Genomic DNA, 13,180 nt, shown 5'->3' with positions numbered 1-13,180 from the left:
AATTTATTGAGTACTCTCCTGTTCTAGTGGAACAGAGTAAAGAGAGTTTCTGAATAATCTCCTCAAAATCACCTTGTTTTATTTTGTTTCTCAAATCCCTTTTCTTCTTGATAATCAACCCAAAGCTTTTCAATCTCTGCAAAAATGGGAGGATGGAACCTGTTACTGAGAACTTTAAACTATAATGTAGAAAATAACCCAGTTCAATAGATGAAGGTGTACACTAAAATCCATGTGTTTCATTATGCATTGGTATATAACAGCTATGTTCTTCACCACATACAGAATATCTTTTCTCCTATTCAATTTGATTACACTTTATTCCCAGGAATAGGCAGCTCAGGATTAGAATAAGCAGTCTCTTCCCTCACTCCAGCACAACTAGACACAACAGAGACAAGCAGAAGGAACTCATTTGTGCCAGCTGAGCTTCTCCAAATATCATCTCATACTTCAGAAGGAACAAACTCTCCCTTATGTAGGGAAGAGAGGCATTTACCTTCACAAACCATCATTAGTGCAAAAGGATGACCCGAGGCCATCAGACAGTGGAACTGCCAAGCATCACTAGGGAATTACTCACATCTTTCCTGTGCACAGCTGGGACTTCAGCAACCACAAAACCAAACACCTTGGATGCAATTTTTAAAGGTTACTACCACATCGGGCTATGCAACTATCAATGGAAATTCATAAAATGAACGTGCCTAAATTCCTAGAGGGCTTTCAAAGGCTTCATGCTGCTACTTAATACTTTCTATAGAAAGCTTAAACTGGCCTTACTAGAGCCAGATCGTCATTGTATGTCAAAGTAAGGATATAACCTAATGAAGAAATAACTGAATATTAACAAAAGCTGTAGTCTGTAGCTCAACTCTTAGCAGCAAGAACACTTTAGCCAGTATACTAAAGCTACTTTTCGAAGGTGATGGTCTTAAGCCAGAATAAGCAAATCCACCATTACACCAAAGATACTGTTTCACTATCTTCAGCTACAAAAATTCTTACAAAATTAGTACCAGATTGACTTTTTCTGCTTCAACTCTCATCTGTTCAGTTCTGGGATTTGTTCAGTTGCTCAAAAATCTTCAACAATTCTCTCAATATGGTCAATTAGTATCACTAATACCTAAGAAATTACATGACGAATAAATTAGTACCTGGGAGAATACCGTAAATTCAATATTGCATTCATTTATGAAATCCTTTGCACACTAAGTCCCTGATTTTCATTGGTCTGTCAACAAAATCCTTGGAGTCTAGACATGATGCCGTGTCACTAAATGGTTTTCAATGTGGCCCATGACATCTCCCTTTTCTTTGTCATGTTTTTGGAGGTCAATCTGTGATAAGAACAAGTAATTACCACGAAAAAATGACAATTTTTTTCTTGAAACTAGCCAACTGCATCTGATTTCTAATAAGGTCATTTTAATCCTTATCTGAAACCCTTAATAATCTTTTTAATAGATATTATCAGACACAGAATGATTAAACTAATACTGAGGCAGCAACCATCTATCAAACTGAACTATGTAAAGGCAGACTACCAGAATCACTAATCTATACAATATCCACCACAATTCTTAAGGTACTGTGACTCAAATCCAGTCTACTTGCCTCACATAAAGTTTCAATACAGTCTAAGGTTCTTGGCTCCCCTAGTTTTGCTTTTTCTTTCTAGGGAGAAAACATACAATTGATTACATCACAGCTTCATAACACCCACTACCTGTACTGTCTGGAGCCTGAAAACAGAATGGTTCACAATGTAATTTGTTATGAACTGTCATGGCTCTTGATATTTCAGAGGTCTCACTGGCTCAAAACAGGTTTTATCAACGGAAGGAAAACAGTTTTATCATTCTATTAAAGTTCTGCCTTGTTGGAAAATACAGTAATATTTACAAATTTCAAAGGTCTTTTCCTATGGGCTTTAAAGTGTTTAAAAAACACTAAGCAGGAAAATTTCTAGTAATTCTAGCTATAAAGATAGGAGATGTTAAATACATGATTCACCTCCTAAGTTTAAATGCCTGCAGCCTGCAGCCAACAAACTCTGAGCCAGATTTCAGCCACTGGGTAAGTGGGCATGTTTCCACTTAAAGTCTGCAAAATGACAGGGTCAAAAATCATCTGGCTGCATCTTTAAAACACTATAAACAGGACACCCCAGAATTTTACATGCAAAGTGTGAATTAAAGACACATAAATAATTGTTTCCATTTCCTGTTGTATCACAAATACAGAATCAAAATGCTCAATACACAGAGATAAGTTGCAGAAATCTCACAAAAGTTACTACAAGATGATATCCACAAACATTTTCAATGAGCATTAAAAATACGTTAGGCAAATAAAATACAGGATTAGCAGAAATAAGGAACATTTGAAACAAATTATCATCTTTCATTTATCTTCTGGAGCCCAAAGATCTCCATCTTCCTTTTTTTTCTGAAGGCCTAAGTTCCCATTCTTCTCCTGTTCTCATTTCACTGCACTAACCACCAGGCACTACTCTCCATTGCTCCACTAGAACTTTGCCATTATGAACAACAAAACTTGAAATTTCCAATTGATTAAAATGACAAAGAAAGGCATCAATATTAGAGATATAAGGGGAAAAGATGAAAAGGAATCCTGGATTATGACCCTTTTCCTCAGTAAACTTCCATACTCTGCTGACCAAGTATGAGTGTAAATTAAAAAAACGGTCCCATATCAAAACTTCTTTCAATCTTTAGGGGAAAATACAGGCATTGAATAAAGCACTAAATCCTCACTGAATCGACATATGCTTGCCATGTGGCACAGAAAATCCTGATGAGTGTTTTCCACAATGACCAAATGTACCAAATGGTACTTTGCACAGGTCTGATACAGTTAAATTAGAATAGTCTCAAACACTCTATAGATCGGTGGTGAGTACTTTATCTCCAAAGCTGCAGGTTATATTCCTGAACTGAACCTGAGGAAAAGTCACTGAGACCAAAGTTTAAGACTGTCCCATGCCTTCAGCATTTACTAATAAGCAGCTGGAAGGCATATGAACACTGAACAAACTCATTTCTGACATCTTCTTGCTAGATGTGGATTGCTGCTTCAGCACACCTTAGAATTCCACCTCTCATTTTCTTACTGCACCAGATGTGATACTCACAGCACCTACCTCATTAGTCTATGGAGGAAGGAATTTCTGTCAGGAGGCAGAAAGAGTGACATGGCAGCTCACCGAGCCACACAAATACTTTAAAATACTAAAAGAAATCTTTCTCCAATCATGACACACCTGATTGTAACATTCAGCTGGGAACCTTCACAGAAAACAATTAAACAAGCACAGTCTCCACCAGAAGATGATGAGTCTAATTTAAAGTATGTTTTCCCACAGCCAATGCACTCTTACTTTGCCTTTAAACACTCCATCACTGTATTCAACAGAACTTGTCACTAGAAGCAAACTTTTTTATATAGAGCCAGCGTGTGCCACAGCAAAGACCACAAAACGTGCTAACTTATCTTCACAACCAAAGCAATAAGCACTACCTCAACAGAATACCCCCATCCAGGGCTTCAAATGCCATCATGAATGCAGTGCAGGTGAAAACCACCAACAGCTGTGCACCCACTTGTATTGGGTCTGGTTGAGCTGGAGTTCATTTCCCCACAGTAGCCCTCACAGTGCTGTGCTTTGCATTGGTAGCTAGAAGGGTGTTGATAACACACCACTGTTTTGGCTACTGCTGAGCACAGCATCAGCACTGTAACATTGCTTCCTTAGCTGAGGCCAAGATCCTGGGAGGGGACCCAAGTGGGCCAGCTGACCCAAACTGACCAAAGGGATATTCCATACCATATGATGTCAGCTCAGATAGAATAGCTAAAGCACGGAGCAGGAAGGCAGGCAGTCATTGTCTCCTACAGCTGCCTGCTGAGGAACCATCATGCATGCTGAAGCCCTGCTGCTCAGGAGTGTCTGACCATCGCTGCTCATGGGAAGTAGAGAATAAACCGTCTTATCTTTCGCTTCTGCGCGCACAAGCTTCACTTTACTTTTTGTTTTAAATAAACTGCCTTATCCCAACTCATGAACTGTTTGGGTTTTTTTCCACCTTGCTCTCCCCCCTGCCCAGCTGGTAAGGGGAGTGATAGAGCGGCTGGGTGGGCACCTGGCATCCAGCCAAGGTCAACCCACCATACCACTCAAATTCACTTGGACAGTGAGCTGAATTCTGCAGTCAACCTGTACAGAAGCTCTGAAGGTTGTTGCTGATATCTCAAACCAGAAAAAGGGCTTACATTTCCAAGGTTTACATCACCTCCTTAGCTTTTGCTCAGGACCTTTCTTTTAAGGTCCCTAGACATGGCCTCAGTTTTAGTAGGAAGCTGCAGGATCCTGCAGCACCTGAATTGTTTAATTGACCTTGTCCACAGTATTTATTTAAACACTTTGTCTGCAAGAATTTTGAGACTATGTGTTCCTACAGATGCTATCAGTCTAGTCAACATTTCCCTTTCTAGCACTATCACGAAGGTATCTAGCCATGTTCATTGAATGGCTAAGCAAATTAAATTACACCTAGAGAAATTGTGTTACCTGGCATTTAAGCTTCAGTTTATCCACAACAACTTTCAAAAGAAAACCAAAGATATGTGGTGAAGTTGGGCTGAATACGGCAGCCACAAGGTTAACAGATGAATTGAGAGCTAAACAGCCCTTGTAATGTAAGTTAATGAGGCCTAAAGTAGCTTATGCAAACATCTAACAAATGGATTCTTATTCACTAAGTGCATGTAATGCAGTTGCAGTTCCTGTATCATTATTTGTGGAATTTCATGTGTGTCTAGAAAATGCTCAAAATAATGCTGACCTGTGTAATCTTGCAAACATGTGATCCTGAAACAGGAATATTTTCAGAGAACAATATAAAAAAGTAAAATTATGGCTTTCATTATCCATACCAAATATATGGTATACCAAGCATATTACTGAAGGGATGCCTTCATGAGAAGTTTCCACTTTTAAAGAAAAAGATACTTTCTCTAGACTCCAGAATACAGTTATCTAGTCATCAGTCTTCACCCAGATAGACTGTAAGAGCAAAGTAAGAATACCGCCAGACAAGAGTCAGACAGCTGTTCTACTCAGTGGATTAGTACTCCACACTTAGACAGGTGTGTCAAGTCAGGTATAGAGAGCACCTCTGCAAATCTGCACAATATGCTGAATTCAGGGACAATACTTGAGTGATCCAGACACATTTCTTTCCCTTGGATAGTGCCTTGCTTCCTTCTGTTTCTAACATGCTTTTTATTACAAATCTGCTTCACTGAAATTAAAGTAGAACTTCAATCAGAATTACCAAACAAAAATCTGTTTTATTTTTTAAGATGAGACATTCAAATACATCACTCAATTATCATCATTCACAATCCCTAATTTACATAGCATGTAGATGTTCATGTCTAAACATCTGTATTAAAAGTTCATGTTTGATTTACAAACATGCTTACAAAGAAGTTACGTATGTGTCTTCGAAAATAAGATTACTGTTGCCTTTTCAAACTCCATAAATTATTGGTTGTTTTCACTTGTAAGCCAAAAAATTGTTTTAATTAAGTATGGAAAACTCTAATTCAACTCCGGAGCAACAGTGAAACCCCAATACTGTGGAAGTCTCATAAAAAATGAAACTTTTTCACACAGCCCATGATCACAGACAAGAATCAAAACTCTTACAGAGAAAATAAGAACAGTTTGTCACCAAACATCATGCATCACATCTAGTTTTTGAGCCAAAATAAACAACATAGGCCACAGATTCCATGAATATTTTAACTAAACATTAAGAACATTTAAGGCTTTTTTAAACTCACTTCATTCCGCCTGTAATGTTCTCCTTCTAATAGTCTTATCTGTGAAACCTGGCTGATAATGAAAAAAAATGTCAACACCCACTGGATTATGCCTTTACTTATGGTTTTAGACTGCATTGTACCATGACTGCCTATTTTATTGACAACACAATCTTTTCTGCAAATTCAAAGAAACACATGTGTCAGTCCTTCAGTTTGCCTTTTTTGCCCTTTAGAATTTATAACCACCTGCCTCCAGTCTGGTACTACCATTTACTTATTTACCTCTAGGACCAAAAAATCATCAGAAACAGGCTGAAATGAGGCCAGATCCAGTCCAGTACATTTGCAGTCATCTGAACAATTGCCTGTTAAAATTCATGGCTTTCCCCAACAAGAAAGAAATGGGCAATCCATCACCTTAGATTGAAATTCTACATTACAATGACTTCTAAAATTTTGTCAGTCATACACAAGAAGCAGCACTAAGAGCAACACTGCAATACTTCATGTGCAAGGGAGGAGACAGGCAAAGAATGTGAGCATTCATAAAATCCCACAGTTCTCAGACCAGACAACAGTTCCACAGCTGCATATGTAAACACACAAGTCTAAACATACCTTAGTTATATGTACAGCAAATTAGTACACAGAAGCAATTTGCGGCATTTTACAGTAGATTTTCACAAGCATACATGACCAATGACAAGACAGAAGGCATCTGAAAAACCATAGATGATAAACAAGCATCCAAAGCTGTGACAGTAAGCAAAATTGAAAAACTGATTAGGCATCGTATCTGCATAATTTACCAGATAAGGCAAAATGCCATTACCAGACTGAGATCCAGAGCAACATGAGGTCTGCATAGGACTGCAGAGATAGCTGTAGAAGCCATTCCTTTCCCCCAAACATCACAAGATAAAAAGATTTCTTCCAGTATCACTGAAGTCAGTAACAGCTGAGTAACTGCCTACCAGAGGGAGTGAGCAACACATCAGCAACCAGTCTCAAAGACATGGTCCTGCCTCCCTGACACTGAGTGAGCTCCAGGTGATCTGGAGAAGATCTCTTGGGTCTTTTGAGTGACCTTATGCCAGGTATACAACATACCTTGCTTGCAAGCACTTAACACGCTGGTAGTAACTGCCACCAGAACTTACAGAAGTAACATAAGAATGAAGTGTTTACTTATTTAGTTCTCTTTTTGATTTTCTAACGCTATTTATCATGTGGAAACAAAAGAGGACTGACTAGGTGGAGATGTTGTCCATGCTATACAGACAACCAGCAAATGCTGTGAAAATGGCAAAAGTAAACACCATCATTTCTTACACAGAAGGTTCTACTGGGGTAGATGAAACTTGAAAACCTTTGACATAGTAATTATGTGTGAATTTAAAACTTGGGAGAATCTGACAATTTTCATCATATCTAAATACATTTCAAATGCAGTTAAAAAAATTATTGATTGACACTTCTAGTACTGTAGCTGGAAAGGATCTTCTACATAGTGAGTATACTTCAATTTAAATCTCAAGAAAATAAATCACAAAGTTGATGGCATCTAAACTGCAATCAGTGTCAGCACATTATTGAACACTTCCGCCCTACAAACAATAAGTAAAGTGCCACAGAAATTTGCTAATTTTCTCATCAATTTGTATAAACTAAAGCCTTATGATCAAGAAACCATAGTGGTCTCTATCTACTTCTCAGCAAGAGATTTATTCACAACACACAGTAGCAAGACATCCTATTGCCAAAACACCGCATACTGTAATATATATGTATATATATAAACTATATACGTACATGTTATATGTATTTTATATATGCATTTATATATAAACTATAATATTATGAAGTAATTCATAACACCTGAAGACATAACATAGGCTTTGCTTATTTTCTAACTTAAAAAAACAAACCTAACAAATTCAACAAGAATATAGGATGAAAACATTTAATTAGCAAAGAAAAATTAGAAAACATCTAATTAACAAAATGCAGAGGCCTGCATGCCAAAAATTTCTCTTAACATTAAAGGGAGCTAAAAAGGTCACATAGCTCATGGGAAGAAAAAGTTCACATACATAAAAGGCTGAATTCCTCTTCTATTTCAGTTCTACCTATTAGCCTCACAGAAAGTTCTGGAAATGAAATAAACCAGTATCATGAGTAGTTTTGTTTTGAAACTAAGTCTTGCCCTTTAAAATACAGAAAAATATCTGCAAAGGTACTGAAAGAGCTATGCATCGGATCTTTCAGATACCTTCCAGAACACATTCCATCAAAATGGTCATTCCTCTTTATCTGGGATTCTCTGCTCTGTGTCTAGGAAAAGCCTGTGTTGTCATCTTTATTAAAAACCTATACACTGTATTGGTTCATTTTGGAAAAGGTAAATTAAGGGGAAAGGGCATCTACAAGATAAGGAAAAAAATGTTATGGAAAGCTTGGTGATATCTGGACTCTGAAAGCTAACATAAATGATTTGTAGGCATGTGCTGACATCCACACAAATCTTCAAAACGATGCATGTTTTCCATATGCAAATTGCACATACTGCAACTTCCAATCTAAATGTTGTATATACTCATCTTTCCTCCTCATTTTCCTTGGTTGGAAGTACCACCTTCCCTTGTCATGACAAGTATTTCAGTCAAGATATGCCCACAGGATGCACGCATGGGCACACACATATGCACCTACAAAGCACCCAGAGGTCAGAGACAAGCCTGTTTTGACTGCAGATGGTTAAGAAATCAGGAGGAAGAACTAATGTCTCATAGGTTTAATTCTGGGTATTTAACATCAAAAGTTTTCAAAGGAAAATCCCAACTCCCTGGTAGCTCATAGAGGTGCCAGCCAAGAATGTTACGAAAGACTGTGCTGGAGTTCCTGATTTGCACTAACCGATGTCACTCCAACAGCACACCAACCTCTCTACACCCAGCACATGAATCTACCTTCTAGTCTATGCAGCTGGAGTTCAGCTAGGTACCATCTCCCATTTCAGGTAAATCAGATCCTAGAGTACACAAGACCTACTCTGCAGCTCACAAGAACCCCTAAACAGGTCGTTTTGCAGGGATTTTTTTGATTGTACCAGACACTAGCACTATTTTTGCCATGAATACACCACCACACCTGGTCCCAGAAGGAAGCTGGACACAAGACTTAGAGCATGATATGTGATCACAAAATGCATCATTGTCATTAAATGCTGCACTTGTTGGGCCTGCAATAGGTCCCCATCATGGCTGTTCTTTACTGGCAACTGCTATCAGAGGACGTCATACCCTCCATACAGGCAGTGCAGAAAAGAACACTCAATGGGCAAAGGTGGAAGGAGAAAAGGTATAATTTATCCTGCTGTTCATCTTCACTTACAGTTTTTCCAATCCAAATCAGGATGCCCTTGCTCCCCTTACTTCTTGCCTTCCTGCTGCTGGGCACCCCAGCTCCCCACTCCACAAAGGAATTTCCAGAGTCCAGTAGATGTGATATCATGTTAGAAACACCCCATCTCTGCCCCTCATACAGAGAGGAAGAGAAATCTTTTCAACTACTGGGTGAAACCTTTCCCCCACTGTCCCAGGACCATATACAGTCAACAACTTCATATACAAAACAAAAGGGGATGGCATTATGGGTTACATAATTTTTTCACTATCTCTAGATCTATACATGATAACTGAAAAAGTATGCTGCAATATGTCACAGACTTAAGCTTGATATAACTCTTTTGTATAGCCTTTACAAATGAACTCAGCAGAACTTTATGTGTGAAGACCAGAGCTATTGCTAATCAGTCTCAATTAACAGATAGATTTTCTGAAATTTCTTCCTATGGTCCTAGTACTACAGTTCGTATTTTTGAAGGAAAATAAAGACCTCATTAACCACAAATATCTGAAAAAAAATTCAAGGAGGTAAAATTTCATGTCTACTGAGCTTGGAAGCTATTTACTTCAACAAAGGCACATGCATTCTATATAATTCTTGTGTGCTACCTATAATCAGTATTCTGTTTCCCTGCACTAGAATAAAGAACATCCTTAAAGAATCAAGAGAAAAAACAAACAACTTTACATGAAGTGGTGAAAGGTTTGGAGGGGAAACCATATGAGGAGCAGCTGAGGTCACCTGGTCTGTTCAGCCTGGAGAAGAGGAGACTGAGGGGAGATCTCTGTGGTCTTCAAGATCCTCAGAAGGGGAAGTGGAGGAGCAAGAACTGATCTTTTCACTCTTGTGACTAGTGACAAGATTAGAGGAAATGGCATGCAGCTGAGTCGGGGAGGTTTAGGTAAGACATCAGGGAAAGATTTTTCATCCAGAGGGTGGTTGGGTACTGGAACAGGCTCCCCAGAGAACAGTCACAGCACTAAGCCTGTCTGAGTTCAAGAAGTGTTAGGACAATGCCCCCAAGCAGAGGGTGTGATTCTTGGGGTGTCCTGTTCAGAGCCAGGAGTTGGACTCAATGATCCTTGTGGGTCCCTTCCAGCTCAGCATATTCTATGATTCTATGAAATTACCAAAATTATTACAAGCGGAGTGAAAGATGACAGAGTGGTCAATATCTCCACTGAAAACTTTTCCTTTAGAGCACTGTTGTCATTCTGAGAGGTACCTTGTAAAAAAGCATGTTTGTTTTTCCTGGCTCACAATAATTTAGCAGTAGTTTTATGTTAAAAGAATATTACCGCAGTTTGGGACCTTCATATCCAGCAAGGCTGTCCTCTTGTTGTTCTCATCTGTGCAATACAAATCCTGAGTTTCTGTGTAAGACTTGGTCTCTTGAAATTTCTTGATCCACATGATTTCACAGGAACACTTGAATGGATTGTCCACCAATATCCTATAGCAAAAAAATATTAATTTATTTAGAAGAAAAAACGTGTCATGCATATAGAAAAAAATGAAGGGCACGGGGAGTCCAGGCATTCAGCTGAGTGAAAGTAGAAGTTGAATCCTTTAGTTAAGAAGGTTAAAGTATGCAAGTAGAACCCTCTAGTTAAGAAGCATAAGGTAAGCAACCTTGGTAAACAGCCCAGTGCAAGCTGCGAGTCAGTAACAGTTTCCATGTAGGGAACTAAGCTCTGCGTGCACCAAGGACCCAAACTCTCACAGGTGGGAGAAATCACACAGGAGATTCGACTACTATTTCCAGTTCATCAGGATAAATCAGGAGCAACTGGAGAACTGGCATTTCTATGAAGGTCCATTTTTTTCATAGCAGAGATCAGAATTCCTCTTTTCTACACCTGAGTCTCTCCTCAGTTACCTCAAATATAGTTTATTGCTGTGAGACTGTAAATTCTTTATAGAGTCAAACACTTTTGGATTATATACATGTACTAACAAAGTCTAATCATTAAAAACGATTTTACCTAATGTTCTACTATGTACTACAAAACTTTCAGAAAATCTCACAGTAAAACCTTAGGTAAGGTCAGGAAGAAATACTAACTGAAAACACAGCCCTGAAACAGAAATGGATACGGTACACCGCACAGAATTTATAGGTTAGTGAACTTAACAACTTCTAGTTTTAAAATTTAATAAAACTACACAACAATGTGATGCAGTAATGCACAAGTTAAATAGAAACAGAAACATCCTAATGTCTACATAAATAGTTACCCAGTGTTATTTTTTTTCTTTTACAGGCATACATGAGATTCAATAAAGTGGGTGAGCAAGTAACTATTTAAGGCATTTCATTAGAAGGAGAACTTTTTCTTAACAAAGATTCATGGGTATTTTCAACGCACAAAAGCTCAAGTTTCTCACAGAATCTATGCTCATAAAAGCCTCCTAAGGACATAAAGTATGCAAATAATTAAAAAATCAGCTTATCAGAGCCATAACCTGTTCCCCCAAAAGTCATCTCAAATTCTTTGAGGATTAACAAATGCAGGGCTCATCCTCTAAAGTCTCTAAAGGAGCAATTTATAATCACACAAATCATCTGCTGGACTTCAACACCACAACAGAATGGACAAAAATGGCTTGTGCAAGACACAGTATGAACGTGAAGATTTCTTGGGTCAAAGCCTATGACATGCATTTTCAAAACTGTCAGATTTACTTCCATCTTCTGTTTCATCCTATAGCTTCCCTGTAAAAGAGGAATGTCTCTTGACCAGTGACTGAGCTGTCTTTTTCTTCCACTCTTTTATTTTGTGCTAAATGCACCACAGGAGGTAGGCATATCATAGGCATGATGCTGGAGGCATAATGGCCCTTTATAGACACTTGCGTGAAAGAAAGAATCTGACCTAGCAAAAGCAAATTATGAGTCTTTATCTTGTTTGCTGTAAATTTACAGGTGCAGTTTGTTTGTTCTAAAAGAAGCCTTCCAAAGTGACACCTCCATCTCTATAATACCTGGTGAATAGCCTCGACTACAGCCTATCCTGAACTTTTCATCCCTTTACATTTTGATTTATAAGAGTACTAACAGTACAAGCATACTTGTCAGCTTTCTGTCAGAAGGTTCCTGAGAAGCTATTTATGGCAACATTCTTATCTCAGATTCATCTATCCACACTCTTCTTTCTCCCCTGCTTCTGATCTTCCACCTATGTATTAATTACTTAAAAACAGAATTGTTAAACTATACTGATTTTATCACTACTCTTCCTCCCTTCAGGCTCTGCTTTTATCCCTCCCCTTACTTTATGTCTGTTTATCTCACTTTCATCACGTCTGTTTGCGTAACTTCAGTTAATCTACTCCTACACTCCCTTTCCCAAGTCCACAACACTCTATCTCAGTTTTGTATCCCCTTTCTCTCTCAACTTGTACTTCATCACACATTGACTCCATCTCTCAATCACTACTCTGTTTAACCTTCGCATCACCCATTTTTTCCCATGTCTGGCTCACTCCCAGTACCCCTCCCCTGCTTCTTCATGCAGAACCAACAGACCAACACAGAACATGAAGCAATGGGAGTGCTCTGCAACTAGCTAGTCTTTCCATCACAGTGCTTAGCGACCGTCAAGTTATGAAAGAAAATTCCAGTGAGCAATGTTCCCTGGGCTTTAAAGAAAATAATTATACCAACTTAATTATCAGCAAAATGTACCTAAAGGGCACAACCTTCTTTTTTAGCACCAAGATTTCCTCATTTCACTTCTCACATGCTGAAGTTCACCAGAAAAGAACAAGGATTCCATGTCTGCTGTTGCACTTTTGGACAACTTCTAACTCTGCTCTGAGCTCCAGGAGAGCAGTCTCCCCCTCCAGTGCAGCCCCAGCCCTCCTAAAGCTTCTGCAGGCTCTCTGCATATTAGCAGAGAATGTACAAGAT

At 38.6% G+C, this 13,180-nt stretch overlaps 1 protein-coding gene across 10 annotated transcripts in view; it reads right to left on the bottom strand.

Annotated features, from left to right (window-relative positions):
* NTRK2 (neurotrophic receptor tyrosine kinase 2) overlaps positions 1-13,180 on the bottom strand; it is a 208,360-nt gene that overhangs the window by 168,733 nt on the left and 26,447 nt on the right. For all 10 annotated transcript variants that reach the window (XM_032675906.1, XM_032675907.1, XM_032675909.1 and 7 more), the window contains exon 5: positions 10,566-10,720. In XM_032675906.1, the coding sequence (XP_032531797.1) occupies positions 10,566-10,720 (155 nt within the window). The remainder of the gene's footprint in view (positions 1-10,565; positions 10,721-13,180) is intronic.

Source organism: Chiroxiphia lanceolata, chromosome Z (genome assembly GCF_009829145.1).
Source record: "Chiroxiphia lanceolata isolate bChiLan1 chromosome Z, bChiLan1.pri, whole genome shotgun sequence".
NCBI lineage: Eukaryota > Metazoa > Chordata > Aves > Passeriformes > Pipridae > Chiroxiphia > Chiroxiphia lanceolata.
This window is presented reverse-complemented; position numbering and strand designations above follow the sequence as displayed.